Source organism: Sylvia atricapilla, chromosome 8 (assembly GCF_009819655.1).
Source record: "Sylvia atricapilla isolate bSylAtr1 chromosome 8, bSylAtr1.pri, whole genome shotgun sequence".
Taxonomy (NCBI): Eukaryota; Metazoa; Chordata; class Aves; order Passeriformes; family Sylviidae; genus Sylvia; species Sylvia atricapilla.
The window spans coordinates 3,668,948-3,693,324 of record NC_089147.1 but is presented as its reverse complement, the minus strand read 5'-3'; the positions used below and the strand labels follow the sequence as shown (position 1 = coordinate 3,693,324).

Genomic DNA, 24,377 nt, shown 5'->3' with positions numbered 1-24,377 from the left:
CAGACAGCTGAGATATTGTGCCATTAGTAATGTTGTTTTAAATAACCTGATCCATTTCTGAGTCTATTTAATGAATTTCACAGTTTAGATATTATCTTTAGGGAGAAGCCAGAGGCTATTCCAGGAGCAGCGATGCAAATCAATGCTGCCAAGGCTCCTCTGATTTCCTTAAAACAAAATAGACTATAATTCCACCACAGCTCCTTATACATTCTGGGAGTCGTGCCGCGCTATTGATGGCATTAGCAAACTCGAGGATATTTGGGAGAAACAATCCTATCTGTAAAGCTGGAATACACCCGATAACATCTTATCCGCGACTGTAAAATTCTTTATGTGATGAGCCAGTGGGGTTGTTTTTTGGCTTTGTTTTTGTGTGTATGTGTGTGTGTCCCATGAATCACAGAATGACTTGGGTTGGAAGGGACGATAAAAATCATGTCATTTCACCCCACTGTGGTGCGTGGGGCTGCCACCCGCTTAGGGCGGGTTGAAGGCTGGCGGGGCGGCAGCAGCCCGGGCGCTGTCCCCGGCGGCGGCGGGGCGGAGCGGGGCGGAGCGGAGCCCGGACTGCATTTCCCGGCAGCGCCGGGCGCGGAGCGGGGCGGCCGCGGCCATGGCGAGCTGCGGCTGGGCCCGGGCCGTGCGGGGGCTGCTGCTGGATGTCAGCGGGGTTCTGTACGACAGCGGTGCCGACGGCGGGGTGCCCATCGCCGGCTCGGCCGAGGCCGTGCGCAGGTGGGTGTGAGGGTGAGGAGGGGCCGCACGGCGCCGCGCAGAGCGGGTTTGGCTGCAGCCCCGCACACGGGACGGGAGCTTCTGGGCTCAGCGTGCGGCTTTTCAGGATTGTTTAAGTGAAGGGAGGCCGCAGAGCTGATGGGGAGAGGGGTTTGGGCAGGCGTGGTTCTTGCTGGTGTCGCTGCACGTGTGGCAGCGATGCCTTAGTGTGAGGCTCAGAGCTACACCCCCAGGCAGCCCAGCGTCCGAAAAACACGACGGCTAAAGTTTAAGGCATCAGCAGGTGCTGGCGGTATATAGGAGAGCTGGCACTATCCCCTGGTTAATCATTTTTAAAACGTTACCCACGCTGGTGTTTCTGTAAAGTGACGAACTTTGCTGTTAAATCAGCCGGAGCTTCAGGGAACTTGCAGCCCAGAAATGGAGAATGTCTGTGTGGGGTTAATGATTGCCCAGCTTGGGAGTGACTCAAAAGCAAAGGGTGGCCTTGGTGAGTTACTCCCAGTGCCCACAGGTAGGAGAATCCTTCACTTTTAACTGGGTGATGCTGTCCAAGTAACATAAACTGAGTAACTTTAACTAAAGTAACTTTAATTAATTAGGTTGACTTGACGATGTGTCTGTATTGGCCGTGCTTGACCAGAGGAGTAGGCTGGGGCCAGGGCAGAGCAGTGGCCACAGGGATAACTTTGTTTCAAGACAACTATTGATCGTGTGAATTTCTGGAAGAGCCTTTTGGCTCTCTGATGTTTCACTCACCCATGGCAGAAAATCCAAATCTGTTTCGCCTGGCAAGTGTTGGATGGGGCTTGGAGCAACCTGGGATAGTGGAAGGTGTCCCTGACCATTTTAAAGGATTGGAACTTTAATGTTCCTTCCAGACCAAACCACTCCGCGCTGCTGCATGTACCCACTTGAAATGTTTTAAATATCTAAATTCTGAATCCTGTGAAACAGTGACAGTGCTTTTTGATGAGCAGCTCTGCAGCTTCTTTCCTTTTGGGGCCACTCAGTGCAGATACACCTTGGACGAGTGTGTTATCGAGCAGGAAAATGTGCAGGAAGAAATATTGAATTCAGTACAAATAATCATATGAGGTTAGTTAAATACGTGCCTAAATGTTGGTGGAACCACCATTGGAATGGAAGCAGGTGGAGTAGTGGATTCCAACATTTGGTGGAAGGGCAGAACTGGAGAAGATCCAAATGAAGTGGTAATAACAGAACTCTTTGCTACTTGCCTTTTTTTTTTTTTTTCCCATAATTATGTCTTTGTTCATATTTCTTGAAACACGTGTAGGATGCACAGAAGATGTTATCAGATGGATCAGAATTCCCAGTGCTGTCAGAGAGCAATATCTGAAGTAAGTTTAAGGCTTATTGAGGCTGGTTTGTGGTGCTCACCTGGCCAGGAGAAGCTGCAGCTGCCAGGACAGCCAAGGGGAGAGCAGCATTCCCAGGAAATTCTAGGCAGAGGGAGAAGTTGCTTCTATTGAAATCCTGTGGTTCTTCCAGGGGATTGTGCATATGCAGAGCACAGCCTGGGACAGCCCAGATCATAGCCAAGGCCTCCAGGCACAGCCAAACCCAGCATAAATAACAACAACTGCATAAATCCTGCCAGAGATCAGATCATTCCTTTAGAAACCAGGACATCTTCAGTAATACCTGTGTCGTGCTTCACCAGATGCTTTTGACGTTGTTTTTTTGCTCCTAGATTTTAAACTTCATTTTCTGTCGTGTTGCAGGCTGTTATTTAATAACCTTTGTCACTTCATTTGCTGAAACTTCCTTCATGGAGGCAACATAAACTGCAGCCCAGCTTACAGTAATGTCAGAAATATGCCGATGAAACAACAGTAAAACTCTGGCCTTGGGGTAAATGTAGGAAATTATGTGCTTTCTCTGGAAATCTGAGAACCTCTAAACCCTTTTTGCCTGTTGGTCACAGGAAGCCCTCGGCAGCTAATCTGCCTTGTCTGCCTGTCTGGAAAGGGCTGCAGGGGGCTTTGAGGAGGGTTTGGAGATGCAATCCAGCAACAGGCTCTGGAATGCTGTGCAGGGAAAGCTGATCTCGTTTGGCCATTGAGAAATGACCAAAGAAATGACCAGGATTTGGTGAGCAGTGGAGAAGCAGTACTCATAGCTGTGGGAACTGGGAACAGCAGAATGGAAAAGTGCCAGGAAGGGGAAAAAAACCCCACCGAACCACTTTGTTCAGGTCATTCGATGTAAGTGGTGAAGAATAATCATTTTCCTTGGGTAAAGTCAAGTAGCCTTATTTATCTGCCTATTAGGTTAGTAATTGTTCTGGCTCACACCATTTAAACTCTTTATTGACTCATTATCCTATTGCCAGTTGGTCATTAATATTTGTGTCTGCGTCACAGTACAGATGGGTGGTTTCAAGCAGATGGATCAAAGCCAAAAGGAGCTCTTTTTTAATTAATTCCTTTTTTTTAATCAATGAAAGAGTCATAATTGCAGGTAGCAAGGAACCTTATAACTAATTCAAATTGCTGTGATCCTCTTCTAAAGGCGCTGTCTAACATCTTTCAGTGCATATATATGCCCAAGAGAAACCTTAAATATCATTTTGATAACTCAGAGTACAAATAGGATTCTTACAACAGGACAGCTGACCTGTTCTTTTCAGACTGTCTTGCTACATCATCTCCCCATTACAGCAATTAACTTAGTGTAACAACATGTAGTACACTCCAGTAAAAACCATAAGCAAACATACTAATTTGTCATTGGTTTCATGTGACTGGAGCTGTCCTGACCTCCTAAAACTCCATTTGCTGCATTATTTCTCTTGTTTTCAGCCGAATTCTGCTGTGCAGCTGTTTGAATTAGTGTTTGCAAGAGCAGCAGTGTAATTTCTGCCAGCAGAATGTGGCCTGGTTTCTGTTTGTGATGGCTGCAGTGGGATGCTTCCTGTTTGTTTGTCTTTAGCCAACAGTAAAGTCAGATGGAGCAGAAACGTGGTCAGAGAAGCTGATGGACACTGGAACACCCTGAGCGAGGTGACACTCAGTAACCTCTCAGTGCTGGAGGGACCTTCCTGGGAAAAACTTCAATAGTTGGTATAAACCTGTTGTGAAACACCAAGTGTAACAGCTGGGAATGCGTTGTTTATTGCTGAGGTACCTGCAGCCCTGATAAACCTTACCTGTGAAATACTGAAGAGTTCAGTACTGAGAAGGGGTTGGTGGGTTGGAGGCTCAGAGGATGAACCACAGGAGTGTTGGTTGAGCAGAGCTTGTCAAGGGATAAGGTGAATCTGGATCCTTGTTACTCATCCAGACTGTGGCAGCCAGGCACAGCCAAAGGCTGTTGGCACCCCTGGTTTAACCCCTGGAGCCAGGAATGTCTCGAAATTCTCCAGGGACTGCTGTTGTTATCTTTAGGCGGAGTATTAGAGCAGTGGATGGCTAAAAGAGCCCAAAGTGGCTCGATAAGATAATTTATCCCTTTAAAACTTTTTAGACATAATGTTTCTTGATTGTTTCACTTACAGTGGCGTATCGTTGTCGCTTTGAAAGAGTTTGTAAACCCCACCCCTCTCTTCCCAGCGTGTGCAGTTCGCTGGCAGATGCTTTTGGAGCAGATCAGAAAGCCCATGGACAAGATCAGAAAAGGCCATCGGTGACTTAAAGGCTTCTCCTGGAGCCGGCCCTACCAGAGCCTCAGTGCCGTGCTGTTATTGTCTTAATCGATTTACACAGCGCTGACACGAGGTGAGCTAGCTGCTTTTTATCTTACAAATAGCAGGGAGCTGCTCCCTTACAAGACAGAAGGTGGTTAAACACCCATAAAAGATGCTCAGGCTGTGCTCTGGCATTTGCATTTACAGCTGTGCGCTGATAGTGTGTCCATTAGCATATCCATATGAAAAGCACACAGTAGCTGGACGTTTACAACATCCTGTTGTTGGGCTGGGAGGGCGCATCTGTCAGCGCAGCTTTCTACAGAGCCCCTGAAAAGGGCAGCGGAAATCTGGGGAGCAGGGAGGCTGGGGAGCAGCTGGGCAGCCCCGTTAAAATAAAATACCTGCAGAGTCTAACAAGGGGAAGATTGTGAGGAGAACAAGCGGAACCGGGCTCGTAAAACAATTCAGGGCGTGGGGGGTTCCGACCAGTTGGGAGCTCACAAAGGAGCCTTGTGGAAGTTTGTGTGCCACGGGGAGGAGGAAATCTTTGTTGTCACAGCGGATAAGGTGGCTTAGGACAGGCTGTGCACGTGTTCAGAGTTCCAAGGCTTGCTGTGCTTTCGGGACGTTTGATAGAAAAGTTGTTCCTCCTAGAAAGAGGCTTTCGAGTAAAGTACACAGACCCTTGTGTAAATATCTGCTAATTTGGTTTTGTGCTTGACCCTCTTTGCACTTTCTACCCAAAGAAACCCGGTGACCCAGGTGTCACTGCCCTCCTAAAGCAGCAGACACACAAAAGATGAAGCACTTCTGTATTGTCGTGTAGCTGTTCCCTGGCAGAGCCAGAAGGGGATCCAGGAATTGGTCCTCAGTGGGTGCAGAGTTGTCTCAGCTGTGCTCCAGTCTGTAGCATTAGCTGTGGTCTCAGTTCTCTGAGAGCAGTGGGTGTTCCTAACCCGTATTTGCTTTCCTAATCAGCAGTGTTCATAATTTATTTGGAAAGATTTTAATCTCTGAAGTTGTGGGTGCTCACCTGCTCTGCTGTCTGCACGAATTGTATGAGTAAGTGCTTGAATTTTTGGAGTTTACACCTCATTAACCTTTAGGGTCTCAGAAACAGAATTCCATCTTTACAGACAGGTTCTGTTTGGTTACAAAGTGAGAGTTCAACCCTGTCAAAGATAACTTGGTTTTGAATGAATTTTTAATGGATAATTCGCAGCTTCGTAGTCTCATAGTATAGTTTGGGCTGGAAGCAACCTTAAAGATCATGTACCTCCCTTTTAGCACAGAATAAAAGCTGTTGGGGTATAATTCACTGTGCTGTCCATAAAAATATTTTGCTTAATGCCAATAAATGTATCCCAGAACTGTTCATGCTGACTGAATCCCGAAGATCATATATTTTTTTTTTCTTCACAGCTCCCAGAGTGGAGATTTACCAGCTATTTAAGGTCTGCCAGAGTTTACTTATTGAACCACTTGCAGTGTGGTTAAAGTCTTTTAGGTGTGATACATTAAGCTGATTTGGTAATCTTCAGCCTTAAATGCATCTTGTTACTGAACTTAATGGACCAGGTTTGGTTTTTTTTTTTTCTTATATTCTGCTTTGTGCTTCCTTTTTGCACATTTTCTTCAGAAGTACATGTTATTTTTGTTAAATACTGAATTCTACATTTTGCTGTTGTGGCATATTGTTGCCTACAAATCTGTTGTTTCCCTGCTCTTCAGGGAGGTAGACTGTGATTTATGGTGTTGGGAAATTTGTGAAGTTATTCTGGTATCCAGCTGTATTCAATGGCCTTTGTAGAGAATTCAGGACAAGATGGACTTTCTGTTTGTTTTAGTATGTAACTTCCAGGATTTCTTTCTATCTCTGAAAAATTCTAAATTATCAAAATACCTAAATAAAGGCATTTCTGGGTCTTTAAAATTTGCTTTGAGCTACAATTTAGTGATTTTTTCCCCCCTAGTTTTAATTGTCAAACACTGTCTCAAAGTGATGTTTCCAGAGCCTTTACTTTTGTAACTGTACCCTTCCTTCTGTCACCCTTGCCCACCCTTAAGTAACATTGGCCTCTTCTTGTGGCTCCTTCATGTGTGCCTATTAACCTGCTTTTATTCATGTGCAAAGGTAATGCCCTCCTATTTTTTAATCCCTTTTGCAATCCCTCCTTTGGATTGCCTCCAAATTATCCCCTTCTATATTTAGAGAGAGGTGAGCCATCTGGGGCTGTAGAGGAAATTGTGCTCTGGAGATAGCAGATGTAGAGATGAGTTTCAGGCACAGGAATGCAAGAGGGACTGGGGCCAAGGAGTGCTGTGTGTAAGGATTTGTCAGGGCAGCCTTGCTACGTGGAGCAGAAAGTTGGATCACCAGAGAACCAGGGCTTTAATAAGCCTGGCTGTCCTCAGGAACAATGACAGGACGTCAGTGAAGGGAAACACCAGGAGGTCAGGGGCCAGAAGTGGCATCAGAGATGTGACAGCAGGATTGAAGCAGTTTGGATGGGCTGTGGTGGTAGAAATCAGGAGAATGGAAAGTTTTGGGCACTGGGATAGAGAAGGAAAATCCTGGAGTTTTATCCACAGTCCTCTGATTCCATTGATTGCATTCCAGTCTGAACCCACCAGGTTAAAAAACACCGGGGAATTCAATGTTTCCATGGAATTAGGAGGGGCTTGTACCATGTAAGGATGGGCAAAGGCACTTACGGCCTCCTTCTGGCTTCTGAAATAATCACTTTGCCTGTTATTGCAGAAGCTGAAATTGCTGCTGGAATGGCAGGAATACAGATTTGCAGAGAAAATACAGCACATTTTTGCCAAAAATACACTTCTTAAGCAGAGCAAATGTGCTCTCCTCCCGCAAGGCATTTCTACAGCTGGACCCCAGAAGGGGTTATTGCTCTGAGCCAGTGCTGAGCCAGAAAATCCTTTTGGATCCTCAGGTGTGTGTGGTGCTCCCAGGGGGGTTCTCCTGGGAAAAACCTGCAAGATCAGGAGAGGTTTTACCTGGGGCATCAGCACCCTGGCCCTTGCAGAGGGCACTAACATTAGCTCTGCCCAGGTGGGAGGATGGTGTTGCTGCACAGGTCCTGCTTTTACTTTCAGGTTTGGTTGCAGGTGCTGTTGACTCCCTGGGTTTCAGACAAGGTATCAGAGAGCTGAGAGGTTTACACTGAAGCACACTCATATTTGTCCATTGATGCAGAAGAGTCAAATAGCTAAAGTGCTCAGCATGCTTTCTTTTAAATTAAAAAAAAAAACCCAAAGCACTCTGAAAAACCAAAAGTGGGATAAAAAGCCAGTTGTGGAAATCTTGTGTAGTGCATTTCCAAACCCCTTTGAAGTTGATTCTGGACAGTCTCCAAGCTCAGGTTTGTTGCCTCAAAAGGGTTTTCTGCCCCACTGCCCATCTGCACAGGACCTCTGGCTGTGGGCTGCACTTTCCCCCATTCCTGTCTTAGGAGAAAAAACTCGACTGCAAAAGGCAGTGGTAAAAGATGGGAAATGTGAAGTTTAGCCTTATACCTTTTCCTTAGTTGCTTCAGCTTTGTGCAAGATAATGTGAATTCAAGTTTGATGATTCCCAGTCCGGATTCCAGGACCATTGCATTTCCTATGGGTGTCACAACCTTTACATCACGTGAAAGAACAGGCTTTGTGTTTTATGTGCCCAAAGGCTGCCCATAAAGGTTGGCAAGGGCAGTTGGCTAAGTCTGCACAAGGTCAGTGAGGATGTCCAATAATTGTCCTAACACTTTACCTGTTATGGAGCAATAATGAGAGTTTTTTTCATTATTTTCGGGTGAGTGAGCCTGGCAGATGCTGACAGCCAGCAGATGTGTAAAGTTCGAGGTGATTTGTAAGGGACCGGCTCATCTGACGCATGGTAATTGCATTGTGGGACATTGTCACTCAGCCCCGTGTCCTGCTCCAGCAGAACGAGGTAAAGGTCAGTTCAAAGAGCTGCCGAGGCATCAGGGGCAGCTCAGGGCTGAAATGAAACCCCTGACATCCATTTCCCCCCTGGGCAGGTGCTCACAGTGTGCCCAGAGCCAGGTGGGTGCCCCACGTGTGGATTTAGGGATTATTTGGGTGACCAAGTGGTTGTTTGGATCTGGAGTGGGCTTAAACCCCTCCTCTGGTAAGGCTGCTGTGGGAGCTCAGTGCTCATCTGTCCACTTTTAATTTGGGGCTTGGAAGGGTTTTTTGGTGGCTTTTTCCTTCAGTGCCTGTGTGTTGTGGCACACAGAGCATCAGAGCGGGCACTGGCAGCACAGCCTGTGTGACACACAGCTGCAGGGGACAGTGGCCTTTCCATCTGCTGCCATCCCCTCCAAGAAGGGCTCTGACAAGTTTCTTTTGCCGCTTTGGCTGAGTTTGGCATTTGTCACACCCTGAAAAGTCAGAAGCTGCTCTGCCTCACTCAGGTGAAGCTCCCCTGTCCCTGCCCTTGGGCATTAGGAGTGGTGGGAGCAGTGGTGTTGGAAATGGAGTGGGTTTGTCTGATGCTGAGCCTGCTGATGGCCCCAGACAGGGAGGGAGAGGCAGCCTAGGGATGTCCACAGCTGCCTGGAGCATGCTGAGTCTCTGCAGCATGGAGAGCAGTGCTGCCTGTCTGTGTGCTCACCTTGTGCTCTAATCAGGATCGATTTTCCTGGTGCTCACGGAGTTTGAGTGGGATCTTTATCGTGGCCACGATGTGTGGAAGGCAGCTGAGGGCCTGATTGACTCTGGGTTTCCTGGGTGTGCCTGTGCTTCTGTAATGGACCTGCTGATAAATCTGTAACACGCTGGGGATCTCGATAAAATGTGTGTCGCGTATTTCATCTCCTGCTGCCTCATTCTTCTGCACTTGCAGGTACCTAATCCCTCGCTCTTTATCTTCTAAGACATCACATTACAAATCTTGTTCTTTATTCTTCTGACATCCCCACACTTGCCAGCAGTGGAAATTGCAGTACCTTACCTTGCTTTGCTGGGAGTGTGAGCAGTGGGCTCAGTTCAGAGGCTGGAGGTTTCTCTGGAAGCTTTGCAGCCCTGTAGACTCACTGAGCAAAGCATCATACCTGTGAGACACACATCTTCAAGTCACCTCTTTTAGTCTCTCCACATGCAAAACCTGCCAGAGCAGGGAAACTGAAGGAGAGTTCTGCTGTAAACATTATTGGGGCCAGTTTTTCCCCCATGCAGAACTGTTGGTAAAAGCTCTCCCTAATTATTTAAACTCTGAGTTAGCAGTTGTTTGCTGGCCTGCAGGCTCTGCTCACCATCCCTGTGCTGAGCATCCAGTGATGGATTAATCCCAGTGCATATGTGATACTGAATGTGCAGCTGAGTGTGGCTATTCTGTGCAGGATTTGGCAGAGTTTACAGGGGTCTTGTCAGAGATGCTAATTGGGAAGGGAAAGGTGACTTTCCATTGGACAGGTATTTTTGTAGAAATAAGTCTTCTCTAGAGTTTTGTGGATTTTTGTTTCATTTAGTGTTCCAGGATGTTTTTAAAAGTCTTTTTCATGTGTCCCATCTTTTTGTCCAGCTTGGCCTAACTCTTTATTGACCTGATCCTGAGCATTTCCTGAGCTCATTTGTTGGGGTGGTAATTGCTGGTGGCCATGAAGGCATGAAGCAGTCTGGGATGTGTCCAGACTCTTGCTTTGCTCAGTCCTTTCAGAAGTGTCACTCTGGTTTTCATCCAAAAAGCTGAGAGACAAGTGAAGTTTGCAGAGAAACTGAATCTGTGCTTTCACCCTGTGAGGGTGCTGGTTTGTCTGTGCAGGTGTGTGGTTGGTGTTGTCCCTGGATTCATTATGTTGACCTTTGAGGAATAGAAAAAGCAGATTCTAATTCAACAAATGTCTGCTTCCAGGCATTTGAGAATCATGGGATTTTCCCCCCTAAGAGTATGCAGGGAGCCTTTGCATTTAGAATGATTTTTTTTTTTAACCACAGCACACTTTATTAAAGTTTGTTGTGTATCCAAATTACACTGCTTTGCTTTTTAACTCCAGCTGAAACTGTGTCTCGAATAACAGATGTGGAATATTGTCATCTCACTGTCACACCAATTGTTCATTGTTCTGAGAAGGTCACATCATAATTCATTAACAATAATTATTCCCTGGGTACACCCTGCACTTCTTCACTCAATTGCTTCATTAACTTGAGAGTGAATCTCACATTCAGTGCTCCAATCAATGAAGATATATTTATAATGTACAAGTGGATGCTATTAGTTACAATATATTAACTGCCTAATTTAAAAGAGAAAAGCTATCTTTATGAAGGGCAATTAACCACTAAGTGTAATTGATAATTCGCATATCTATGATTAGGAAAGACAAATAATAAGAAAGAAATGAATCACCAGCATTATTAAAGAAGACATTGGCATGCAGTTTGGATGAGCAGAAGGGGCTCTCTGGGTCAGGACCAGATTTCCAAGAATCCTTTGATAGAAAATTCATCATCAGATCTGTTGTCTTGAGGTGGCTTTCGTGTTTGCACCAATCAGTTGAGATCAGCTTCCCTACAAAATGGACCCAGCATGTTTTGTTGTCTTGAGAATCCATGCAGATAAGTCATTTTTCATTTTAATACGAAGAAGAGTCATAATATTTTTATAAGAATTTATGAGCCTGGTTCCAGACTAAGTATCTGAATCTGCATGTGCTCGGGTCCTCAAAGATAATTATGCACAAATTCACTTGAAAACTGACAAGAAGTAGGCATTTTCACATATTAGAGGAGCTAAGTGAAACTCCCTCAGAAAAAATGTTTTGGGGTTTTCTTTCAAATTGTGGTACATTTTCAGTGCTTCCCATTTTCTGTGGCTGCTTTGAAATACATTTGGTCTCCAAACAGCTGACAGCTCCTTGGGGAAGAGGCTTTTTGGGGACATCCACAGCTTGGGAAACAGCTGCTCAGAGGCAGAGGGGATTCACAGAGTCACAGAATGGTTTGGGCTGGAGGGGACCTTTAAGACCCCATCCCACCTTCCACTATCCCAGGCTGCTCCAGGCTGTGTTCACCCTGGCCTTGGACACTTCAGGAATGGGACAACAACACAACTTTTGCAGAGGAGCCATGCCCTTGGCTCTGGACGCTCGTGGCCGTGTTTTCTTCTCCTGAAAAGCCATTTGCCTGTAAACATCTGTGAATGAATCAGTTAAAGTGCCAGATTTTCCGGGATCATCCACCAAGTAACAGCACAGGTGCTTTATGAGAGATTTAAATGTGACTGGATCCATCCCAGTGTTGGTAAAACATCACTGAACTAACTGGCAGCTGCAGTGCCCAGGGTCAGGATTTCAGGTCCATCCAGTCACAGCCAAGGATCCTGCTCCTGGTTTGGAACATCACCTTCGCCTTTGTAGCAGAACTGGCGCTCCTGTCTCATTTCCTTCATCTAGCTAACCCCTCTGCTGCCTTTCCCCCACAGGATCAAAGCCTCTGGGCTGAAGCTGCAGCTCTGCACCAACGAGACCCAAGCCACCCGGGAGAACTTTGTGAGGAAGCTGCGGGCTTTGGGCTTCGATGTCTCGGTGGCTGAAGTGACGGCGCCAGCGCCGGCCGCCTGCCGCCTCCTGAAGGAACGTGGCCTGAGACCTCACCTGCTGGTGCACGACGGTGGGACAGCCCTGGGGACACAGGGAGGGAGGGGAGATGCTCTGTTTTCCTCTTGTTTTAGGACAGAGGAATAGGTGTTCTGAAGAGCGCTCGATTCAGAGGTTAATTTATTTTTGCGCGTGTTGCCGAGGGTGAAGGGAAATGCGAATCTGGGGAAGCGCCGCCCCTTCCATGGGATCTGAAATCATGAGGGATTTGTGGTTTTCTGAGTTTTTTCCCTTCCTTCTGTAGATCTCATCCCTGAGTTTGCTGAGGTTGATAAGACAAACCCAAACTGTGTGGTTCTTGGAGATGCAGCAGAAAACTTCACCTATGCAAACCTTAATGAGGCTTTCCGGCTTCTGATTGGGATGGAGAAGCCTGTTTTGATCTCCCTTGGAAAAGGGTGAGTTAAGCTCTGTTTTCTTCCTCAAGTCTCTGCATTTTTTAATAATATCTTTAAGATATTATTTAAAAATATAAATAAAATAAGATATATATACTTCTGAGGCCAGAAATCAGTGTGGGCACACTCAGTACCAACTTTTCAGTTTTTAGGCTGCGTGCCTGGGCTGAGAGCCTGATCTGATCAGGTGTCTGTCAATGAAAAGAACTTTTGGTGCTTGAAGAGAGCCTCAAACCTCGTAGGAATCATGGAGATTTTGGATTCTGATATGTGTGACCCCCAAGTGAGTATTTAGTATCTCAGAGATGAGAACTGTTGGTTTAACTGCTGCCTGTAGCCACGTGTTCCTCTCTGAACTGAGTATAAATGATTTTTCACACTGAAAGAAACCCAAAATTTCCACAGGCCATGCTTGGGGAAAGAGCTGTTGGTATAGATTAGTGATGCAGTTTGATGCTTTTGAAGTGGCAGATCAATTGTTTGGTAGTTTTAATGTCAGACAGCATTTTTAATCATTCTCTGCCCATTAAAGGTGAATTTTGACTTCCTGCTTTCACACAGAGGAAAAAATCCAGTCAGGGAGTTTGAATGTTTTCCTGTAGATAATTGATTTAGATGTATTCTGAGATTTTAAACAGGACGTTATTAATTCCTGTGCTGAATAATGACAAATCCCAATGAGTTATTCTTACCTATTGTGTGATGCATGGGTTTAAAAGAGACTGTGCATGTTTGTCTTGGGGAAAGTGCAGTGACAACTTTGCTCAGTGGTTCAATAGACTGTAATGGGCATGAAAACCCTTCTTAGTTTGTGGATTATTGATCCAGCTGGGGAGAACTTATCAGTGGGAAGGAGCAGTTAAATTCATTGTGTTGCCTTACCTGACAGTCATGCTCTAATCCTCCAACAGGGGTGAAAAATCCTTATTGTCCCTCAGAAGGATAAGGAGAAAATGTTGGCCCATCAGCAGCATGGCTAATGTACATAAAACAATCAAATTTCGTGTTATGTAATACTATATTTCAAAATTAAATAGAGGATCAGCCTTTGCTTAGGAACTGTATTGTCATCAATGCAAAAATGCCTTGTACCCAGTGCATGTAAAAATATTTATTTGGTCTTTCATTGATAGGAACAGCTCTTTCTTGTTACTTCTTTGAAATGTTAAAAATACGTCCTTTTTATTAAAAAACAAAGATTTTGGGATATTCAGAGCTCAGTTTTCACCAAGAGCATATAGCTTTTTAATGGCTGATCATTGAGGTAATGTGAATACAAGTTCTCTGGTGAGTTCTCTGACTCAAAGGAGGAAGATTATAAATGATAAAAACTCTTCTCCTGACTGGAGAAGCCTCTTTGATGCAAAGGGCCATATACAAAACTCAGCTTCATTTTTAACCTGCAGAACCTGCACTGCTGGGTGGACCTTACCAAGGTGCCTGCCTTGGGCCAGCAGCTTGGTTTTGGCAGAAGTTTTAGTTCATTCCCTAGAAAACAAAAGTGTCAGAGTCACTGAAGCAGAATGCCCTGCTCCTGGAAATGGAGTGATTTACATTTAGCATCTGTTTTGGGCTGAGAGTGGGAATTGGCTTTGTAATTTCTTCTGTCATGCCACTGTCAGAAAATTAAGCTGTTTACGCCAGACTATAGAAGGTTAATGGCTGTTCTAGCAAAGGTCAAGTGGTCATTTTAAAGGAAGGCTATGCTGAATAATCGAAAATGGCAGAAGGATAAGGCATAAAATCTTAGCTGACTGCTCATCCTACCTTTTTTTCCTGTCATATAGGAGCCTGTCTTGGCTCTGCCCAGAGCTTAGAAGACCTGCATGAATGTGAATTGCTGGTCCAGAAAAACTCTCTAAAGGCACCTTCTAATTCCATGAGCTTCGTGGCAGTGGGAGCATTTTTAGAAGGAACAGAATTCAGCTTGGAGGGCTTTCTTAGTGCTGATAGACAGGATTTCCTGGTGTGGGAGGCTGAGACACAGCAGTGATGGTCCTGTCTGGAGTCTCCTTGCAGACACACTGAGGAGGGGTCACAGCTGCTGGTTGGGGCCAGCCTTCATCTTTTACCTGCCAGGTGTCTGTGTCACTGTGCAGTGACACACAGCCCAGTCCATCCAGGTCTAAGCACACTGAAAAATCCCTTTGAACCAGGGAAGTTGTTCCCAGATGAGCATCTGGGATCCTTTCCCTGAGAATTGCATGATCCTGAGCCTGTCCTTCCCTTAACTCCCAGGGTTAAACCAAGACCTGGGATTTTCAGATTGCTTGACTTTTTATGCTGCCATATGGACATCTGTAAAGGCCCAGAAATAATAAAATGTGGTTTCTTTGTCTTTAACTGCCAACGTTTTCATTTCATGGGAACTTTATCACTTTCATTTCCAGACGCTACTATAAAGAAACTGATGGTCTGAAACTTGATGTTGGAGCATATATGAAGGCATTAGAGGTATTTTTATAGCTGGAATTATGCTTACTCGCCCTGTCCACCTTGTTAGAAGAGTGACTGGGATAAATATGGGTCATCTCCTGTAATTACTCACCTTATGGGAGGGAGTTCTCACACACTGAAATTTGTTTGCTGCATTCTAAAGATGGGTGGATTCATTTCTTTTCTGCCTTTGTTCGGGGTTTTTTTTGGTTTAAATTTGTTTTACTTAAACTGTGAACTTTTTATGTTGTCGTACCTTTATTGCAAGTGAGGCCCTTGAAAGGAGGAGTCAGACAAGAAAAGAGTGGAATATTGTGTGCAAGATACCCAGCAAAACCTGAAGGTCCCTGTTAAGGCTTTTATTTGTCTAGGAAAAAGCAAGAAATTTTTTTCAGCATAGCACTGATATTTAGTTGCAGGAAAATGTAACTTCTAAAATCTGCTTTTTCAAATGTAACTTTTCAAAACCCAGATTTGAAACTCGAGTTTTCACTTGAATCAGTAAAATTATGCCAGGTGGTTGAAGAAATCCTCTGCATCTTTTAAGGCCCTCCAGTACTTTTATATTTTTATATAATGGATATTTGTTATATTTCTAAGAGTGATGCACCTAGCAAAATGAGCAGTACTGGAAGTGAGTTTGAAGATTACTTACTGATGGAGAATGTGAAAGATTTGTACCTTGAGGTGTTCCAAGAGCATTTTCTGTCCTGCCACAGAACTTTATAAACTTCTGTTATCCAAATTCTCTGATATTCACCTTCACCTGCTAATCCACTGTGTTATTTAAGGGCAAAAATCAATAATCCCAAAGGTTTTATAACTGGAGTTATGGAGTTGAACAAATCCTTTTCCAATCAGCATTTTTTGTGTTGCTCTCTTTTTTTTTTTTTTTCTTTCTTTTTTTCCCAGTATGCTTGTGATGTCCAGGCTGAGGTGGTGGGGAAACCAGCAAAAACGTTCTTTGAGTCAGCCCTGGCAGAACTGGGAGTGCCACCAGAGCAGGTAAGGTTGAGGTGCCATGACCACGGGCTGTGCTTCATATTTGTGCCCATTGGTGCTTTTTTCCTGCTTTGCTATAGCTTTGAAAAGTTACAAAAGAGGCTGAAGGAGAATGTGACCAGCACTCAATGCCTAGCAGAGGTAAAAAAGGTGCCCTAATGCCTGACAGTCTGTTTGGAGACTGCAGGGTGATGGAATTGATCCCAAAACGTCATTTATTTCCTGTGCTACCACACTGACTACCTTTTATTTTTAGTAAAAGGGAAAGACAGGAGTGAAATGTTTTATAATTTTGGTGAATAGCAAGCACTGACTGACCCCCAAAACCTCCTCCTGTATTTCTGGCTTTCCAGAAACATGCTGAATGTGCTGTGCTTCCTCAGTACAGCCCATTTCCCCCCTTTCTCTAGTTGTTCTCAGCTCCTCTTTATTGATTTGTTGTTCTGTCACACAGAACATAAGGATGAGTATGAGAAGCCTCACAAACAGCAGTGAATTACAGCCCAATAATTCCATCAGGGGGGTTTGGGTGACGTTATAAACAACAGGAGTGAAGTTTGGGGTGGCTTGTAGGTCCCTGGAGCCTGGGGATGAAATTATGGCCCTGTAATTCAGTGTATGCTTGGGTTTTGCTTTATTATAGAGTGGGGAGATGGAAAAGACCTGGTGGGCCATCTAATCCATCTCCTTCCCCATGCAGGAATGTTCCCTGCTCCACAGTTATTAATGTTTTGCCCACAGTAGTTTTCAGAGAGCCAAACAACTGTCAGTACCCTGGGGATGGTGTTCAGCCCAGTGGATCTTGTGAGAAGTCAGCTTTTCCTGAGATTTATCAGGATATTTCCCTTTTAAACTGCATCTCCCTATTTCTAGTTTTACTCTAGTTAACAACCAAAATAACTGCTTGCCTTCCTGGATATTTTCTCCATCCAGTTATCCCCAGACTTGTTATCATTGCAGGAGTTGTTTTTTTTTTTTTGGTTTGTTTTTTTTTTTTACTAAAACTGTGTGGTTTAGTTCTGCTGCTTCCCTCCATTCAGTCCCCCTGTTTTTTTCTGTGCTCCCTTCAGTCTGTCTGTATCTTCCTAGCAATAAGATAGCCCAGTCTGGATTATCCCTGGAATATCCCAGGTGCAGAGCTCCTGTCTCTAAATCCTTGCCCCAGAGAACAAACCTGATTTAATGCATCACCAGGCTGGCAAGGATGGTCCCATGGGGTGAGCCCTGGTGAGTGGTTCCCATCAGCATCAGGAATATTTGGTTTGGGTACAGAAAAGCAGGAATAGTCCTCATCAGAGATTTTTTACTCATTCTCTGCTGTTTGCCACATCTGCTACTGATGCCTAACTTTATATTTTGTCAGAGTTTGGGCTTTTTTTTTTTTTTTTTTTATACTAATGTTAAATCCCATCAATCTTTTGTAGTGAAATGTCTAGTTTGTAGGTATAATATTTTATATTTAGAGAGTTGGAAGATGAAGGGAGTGTGTGCCTAACCAAGGAGGAGTGCAGCAGACACCACTGGATAATTGCACCAGTCACTCCATGCTTTCCACCTTGGTAAAAATAATCCACACTGCTGGAGTTAAAGCCTGGGTCGTGATTCACACGTGTGCAGGAGGAACAAATTCCAAACAAGCAAACTGCCTTAACTCTGACATCTTTTCCTAACTTTGGAGTGCTTGACCTCCAGTGTGCTTTGGAGAAGGATTTGCAGGTTGGTTTAGCTCGTGGTATACAGTAATTAAATCTCAGTATTTTCAGTTTAAAACCTCACTACAGTCACTTCAGTAAGTTCCTGTAATGCACTGCTTTACATTTTAATCTGTCTCCTGAATGAACCCTGCATTTGTAGTGACATGACAGGGGCTGGTTTTACTTGCCTTTGCTTTTACCAAATGTTTATTCCAAGAATTTTTTCCACCTGTGGAATGCATTCAATCCATTCCATCGTTAAACCGTTTTGGATGAGCTGTGCTTTGGAAAACATACTACAATTTTCTTTCACTTGGCTTTTAATGAAAAATACCTTTTTAATAAAGCTGTCTCACCACAGTAATTTGAGACAGTGGCAATTCTGAAATTCCTCAAGCTGCTTTAATCAATAAAGTTATCACCAGTCGTTTCCCTTGATAACTGCTTCTTACTGAGACCCTGACTCTGCCTTCTGCTGCTGAGATGTTTTCAGCCTGCACTTAGAATAAGAGGAACTCCCTAAAGTCCAATTTTCATTTTAACCTTTCCTCAATGGCCTAGAAATAACAGATTGCCAGTATTACTTTAATAGATTGGAAATTTAAACCTCTTAGAGGTAACCAGACCTATCTTACAATTCAGTACTATGACAAAGAATAACACATCTTAAAGGTTACTGAAATGCCTAATTCATGTGTTTTAAGGCAGCTGTAACAGTGGATGATTTTTACAGCTTTATAATAAAACCTAAATAATGTTAAGGTTCTGGTAGTTTTATATAATCATAAAAAGTTCTCTCTGTAGCAAATTATCCTGCTTTAATGGGAGTTATGGCAGGTCGTGCTGGAGTCCATAAACTACTGGTGGTTAAGCAATTCCCATTCCTGCCACCTGCAAGCCTCAGGTGGGAGTTAGTGATGCATGAGAGCAGAGAGAGGTCACCCAGGGGTGGCACAGGGGACCTGCTCCTGGGCCAACATCCCCTCCTTGTTCACCAGCCACAGCAGGGCAAGATCTTCCATCCCAAAATAAAAAAAGTGGCCAAGGGAAGTTTCAAGCTTCAGTCCCCACAACAGGGCAAGATCTTCCATCCCAAAATAAAAAAAGTGGCCAAGAGAAATTTCATGCTTCAGTCCAGCTGAAAGCTTAGTGAGAACTGTCTCTCCCCACACCTTTGGAGTTCTAAGATAGAAACAAAATTAACAGTTCTAAGATAGAAAAAAAATTTAAAAAAATTAACTGAAGCCTGAGATATTATTCCTTGGGCAAAGGAGAACAGGGTGAAAAGTTGATGTGTTGTATTTCTTGTGTAAAGGGATTTAATACATCAAGGTTTGTGTATAAGCTTTATTTCCTTACGGTCTTGGCACATTTAACTTGATTAAGGTTATTAAATCCATAGCAGAAAATCTGTTTAGGTATAAATATGTCTGACTCTAGAAGCAGTCTCTGTGCTAATATTCTGGTGGAGTTAGCACACTGCCTTCTGTGCATCATCTCTTTGAATCCTGCACAGGCCCCAGCCTCCAAAATCCCCCATCTGAGCTCACCCTGGTAAACACTGCCTGCAACACGAGCAGGGCTGGGTAAATCAGGATATTCTCATCTCTCTGCCTCCTTCATTTCCTTACTCTGTAATTCCTGGTCTGATCAGACATTTTTCTGTGATCAGTTAATAAATGCTAAAACTGTGTTTGCAGGCAAAAAACTACCTGAGATTCCCACTCACCACCCCATCAGCATCTCTAAAGATTTGTTAGTTTTGGCTGCTCAGCTGCATTCAGCTCAGGGTCTGTGGCACAGGCAGCACCAGTGGCATTGCTGACTGTAGGGGTTATTTTTTGCCTTTCCACCCCAAATTCCTGGGGGTCATGGTGACCTCCTCTGTTCTCCCTGCCCCTGTGGGGCTGAGTGTGATGGGAACCCTTTGAGAGCAGTGTTTTCCCTCAGCTTGGGCACATCTGCTTTATTTTCTGTGTGTGTACAACCCCACACCACCTCTCACCATCTTGGGGAAACAGAAATTACACCCGTCCTCCTTCTTTGAGGATTTGTCTTGAAACCCAGAGAGGCTCACTGCAGTTTTTCCCCTTCTTTTTAGTTAATTTGTAGCCAATCTAATAAAGAGTAACTTTTGCAGAAGGATTGAACAGATTAATGCTGTGATCCCTGTGTAAAATGTGAACACGAATGGAGATCTTTTAATTCCTGCCTTCAGTGGCTATGTGACCTTTCAGTTTTATATCTTTCTCTCTCTTCTTACCATATTGCACTCAGAGAGGAAGTTAAACCCAGGTTTGACAGGTAGAGTTTTTTTTATTTCCCTTGACAGCGCACCTTTTGACCTCTATCTTCTTGCCAATGATTTTTTTAAATCCTAAATGATTTGGGAATAATTGCTCCTCCTTTAGTGATTATTGCCCTTCACCGATAGTAAATCTGTGAAATCCCTGGGGGCTGGAGCACATTTTTGTATGCGTGTGCCACAAGCTGGCCTGGACAGGCATCGCTGCTCAGCTGCAGCTGCACTTCCAGAGCTGCCAGAGTCTTGCAGGAAAACTTCCCTGGATGGGGCAAAATGCAGCAGAGGAGGGGTTAGTGGGCTGCCCTGCTCTGCCCTTTTCTTTTGCCAGAGGAAATTCTTTTTTTGGGGCTGTTAGAACACAGGACTGAAATTGTCTTTACATCCTGAATGTCGGGGTTTGGGCTGAGCAAGGGCGTGTAAGCGGTGCAGGTCTGTTCCCTGTCACCCTCAGGGAGGTGTTGGAAGGAATTTCGTGAGAAAAATGAATTGAAAACTCTTAAAGCCAACGGTTGATTAATTGGTTAATGGTTAATTAGTGATTAAATACCCTGGAGCCGCTTGGGGGGGAATTGGTGATGGTGGTTGGCTGGAGATGGTGTTGATGGTTTTTACAGTTCTGCATCCCCCAGTGGGATTATTCTCTTTTCCCTATCCACATTTACATGCTTTATTGACCAATTGCTTAAATCTAACCCACCATTTTCTCCCCATTTCATGCTGAATTGCTGGTTTGGAAGGGTACTGAGGAATGGTGAACTATCTACAGGAGAAGCTGTCCCAGATCTACACATTTGTAGCTCAGTTTGGTTTATAAATGCTCTCAGAAAATTTCGGTGTATCCTGAGATTTCCTTTACATACAATGTAATACATGGGAGAAGATCCTGTTGCAATTAAATAATTCATAAATGATGCTCTGGAGGTTTAGTATTTTTATTCATTCTCGAGCAAAACAGAGCTGGGAAGGGATGCAAATTCAGGCAGGAATGTTTGGAGTACCAATTTTGGAGGGTGCCATGGTGGTGGAAGCCAGGCAGTTAAATTTATGAAGCAAAAGGCTGATTTAAAAGATGAAAATAAAATGGTTAAAGATGCAGCTAACTTTGTATTAGACAAAAATCAGCTTTAATACAAAAGGTGAAAAAAGCTGATTGATAAAACCACATTACAGACTTTCAAATCTGTGCTTTCCCAGTTTTAGCTGCTGCCTCTGTTACCTGCAGAATAATCCAGAATACCTTTGGGAGGTGTAAAGCTGATTTTTTGATCATTAATGGAAAATTACTGTTTTGTAATATATATATATATATATATATATATATATATATATATATGTTCATACTGGGTTTTGTTGAAACTATAAAATGGTATCCCCCAATCATTTTAAATTAGAAGAATAGAATAAATATTAGTAATTTGCAATGCAGGATGATAAGCACTGGAAATTTTGTAGATGTGATTGTCAACAGAAAAGACCCCTGGTGGATACACTCTGTTCTAATAAATATCTTTAACAGAGGCAGGAAGGTGTTCTGTGCACTCTTTTCATCAAACACCAGACAAATTTTAGCACAACCAGTTAGTTACGTTTTTGGCAATCTACTGACTTTTGTTTATTAATATTGGCATATATTAAACGATGGTAACACAAATGGTGCCAGGCCTGTGCACATCGTGTCATACTGTGCAAAAATGAATAAATTCCATTTTACAGTGATTTCTCAAATTTCTGTATCAACCTGGGAACAGGTTGGGATCAAGCTCTCAGTGATTACAAGCTTAAGCTTTTGACCAGCCTGTAGAACACCAGATTTAAGAAGTTAAGCTTAATTTAAGCTGCTTGGAGCGTAGTAGGGACAGATTGTTAGGAACAGAAGAGGCCTGACTTCATAAAACTCACCATTTTCTTTTGACTGTGCCTTGAATCCCTTTGATTTCTGTGATTGATTACAAATTGTGCAGGTATGTGCTGTGCCAGTACATTGCTGGAAGAGCTCTGGCATGAATTACCCTCGGGGTAGGATGACTTTTAATCAATACGATGACAATATTATCTTGTTTAATTTGTCCGATGGCAGCATTAGACCTGAAATCAAGCTGTTTGTTATGTCAGGGGAGGGTGACAAATGGCAGAAATGAACTTTCCCTGTATTTCACTGCCCTGACAGGCCATCATGATCGGGGATGACATTGTGAGTGATGTCGGGGGAGCCCAGCAGTGCGGGATGAGAGCGCTGCAGGTGCGGACGGGCAAGTACAGGTCAGTGCACACCCTGCACATCCCAGTCAGAGCCACTGGGCTCGGTTTTCTCCATGCCTTTTGCACCTCCTTTCCCCTTGGTGTCAATGTAGGCTTGTGTTTGTTGTCTGCCCAAGCACCTCCTTGTGCAGCAGAGACTTGGGTGGATGCTGGTATTTTCTTTTAGCAAAACACTTTGTGAAAGCAGCAAGAAGGGGAGGACAGAGTGTCTTTGATCTTTTGAAGAAATACTTCCTGCTAAATGCCTGTTGTATTTTTTTCATCCCACTGCATAGAACTGATGTATTTCCTGGGGTTTGCTTATTTTTTTTTTCCTGCTGCTGCATGGAAGTGTTGTACACTTGATGTAAGATGTGTCTGAAACCCGTGGCCGGGTTAGGATTATAAAATTAGACTGTTGACTCAGCCATCCCTGTAGGTCATCTCTCACAGCTTTGGGAAGGGCTCCATATGTCTGTCCTTCCCTCCAGACACACATTCAGCACTGTGGTGTCTGAAACACGAGAGCAGCTTCTGCAGCTCTCACCTTCCCAGAGTGCAGGATCCTGCTGGGCCACCCGTGGCTCCAAATGGCCCTGCAGAAACCCCTCCTTGTGCAGGTGTCCCCCTGATCCTGTGCTCTCACTGAGCTGTCACAAGTTCAGCTGCTGAGGGGGGCCCTGAGTGCACCTCTAAACAGGACATGAGCCAGTGCTGAGCAGGTGCCTGAGGCAGGTTAAATTTGAGATCAGCCCAAGGTGACTCCAAATGCAGTGGCAGAGATCTGTCCCTCCGCTTGACATTCTGATCCCAACACTCAAAATCTTGTTTTAACCATTTTCTCTTACCCAAAACGATGCCTCCTTATGGTAGGGTTCAGCCACATCCTTTGTCATCTGATGTCATTTGTATTTTCACAGTTTTTCTTCACTTTCAAATACTGAGTCTGTAAAAGAAGGATGCTCCTTTGGGGAGGGATAAAATGTGAAAATCATGCTTGCCATAAACTATCTGAAAAGTTATTTTGTTCATTCTCAGGTCAATCTGTTCCTCAAATTTCCTTTTTAGTTTGTGTAAGGGGAAGAAATAATACCCTGTGCCTTAATTCTAATGGACCAGTAAGTGGTGGTTTCTGAGGAAAAAAAGTCAGGTACAAGTGTATTGTATTTTCTATAATTTTAAGATAGTACATCTGAAAATCAGATATATCTGGATAAAGCTTGGGAAATCCCAAAGATTAAAAAAGTAGTTGTATACTTTGTGCTTTTGGGATTATTTATCTCTAATCTTTGCAGTCCCAGGAGCTGGACTTGATGATCCATGCAGGTCCCTTCCACCTCAGGACTTTCTATGGTTCTAATCCCTTTAGGCTCCTGATGGAGAAAATTAGGATTCAGTGGTTGATTTTATTCTGATATTAATGGGGTCATGTTGGAAAATCCACATTTTGTTGCCACACAGATACAGGTGCCAGTGAAGAAGGTATCTTTGCACACAAAGGTGAATTAGGTCCTTGCTACTGACCAGATCTCTCCTGTTCCATTCTTTGCCCATCATAAAACATGCCCCAGGTGATGTTGCATCCACACTGTTCAGGCAGCTGACATAAACTCTGTGTACACAAACACACATAAATATGTATAATCACGTGCTGGAAAAACATTTTCTTGTATCAGGTTTGAGTCATGATTTCACAGCTGAATGGAAGTCGCCAGCTGTTTGGGGAACAAAGATCGTGTTTCCTCTTTCAGTGTGTGGTTGGTGTTTTCTCAGCTCAGGAACTATTACAGAGCAGTGAAATAGGGATGAGTGCCTCTCTCAATTCCCCATGTCGTGCCAGGCCTGCTGTCAGCATCTGTGAATAAAATGAAATAACTCCGGTTTGCCAGGAGAGGTCAGAGGTGTGTCCCTATTTTTAAGAAGGACTTATTTAGTGTACTCAGAAAATCAAGGCACACAGCGAGGGGAGACGGAAAATACACAAGCAACGGGCAGGATAAATTATAAATAAATAAAATGTCATTATTTGGTGGTAGGGTTAGTTTAAAATCGGACCTATAAGATATACAAAGGTCCTGTCTTTCCCTTGAGCCTTTGAGGACACGGAGTTCTGTGCTGCACCCGAGCACCTCTGGATGGCATCGTTGGCTCGTGCACATCCCTGCCTGCCACAGCCTGTGGCTTCCCCACCATCAGGGCTAGGATTATAAAAGTCCGGGGCTGTTTTTCCGAAAGCCTTTGGAAGCACAAAGGTGGCAGAGTTTTGCTGCAGGCGTGGGCGCAGTGCTG

General features: G+C 44.1%; 1 protein-coding gene across 2 annotated transcripts in view; it reads left to right on the top strand.

Moving 5' to 3' along the window:
- Positions 1-601: 601 nt before the first annotated feature.
- Positions 602-24,377, top strand: part of LHPP (phospholysine phosphohistidine inorganic pyrophosphate phosphatase) — a 71,562-nt gene continuing 47,786 nt past the window's right edge. For both annotated transcript variants that reach the window (XM_066323438.1, XM_066323437.1), the window contains exons 1-6: positions 602-738; positions 11,841-12,028; positions 12,260-12,413; positions 14,804-14,867; positions 15,762-15,854; positions 22,018-22,109. In XM_066323438.1, coding sequence (XP_066179535.1) covers positions 617-738; positions 11,841-12,028; positions 12,260-12,413; positions 14,804-14,867; positions 15,762-15,854; positions 22,018-22,109 — 713 coding nt within the window. In that variant the 5' untranslated portion in view covers positions 602-616. The remainder of the gene's footprint in view (positions 739-11,840; positions 12,029-12,259; positions 12,414-14,803; positions 14,868-15,761; positions 15,855-22,017; positions 22,110-24,377) is intronic.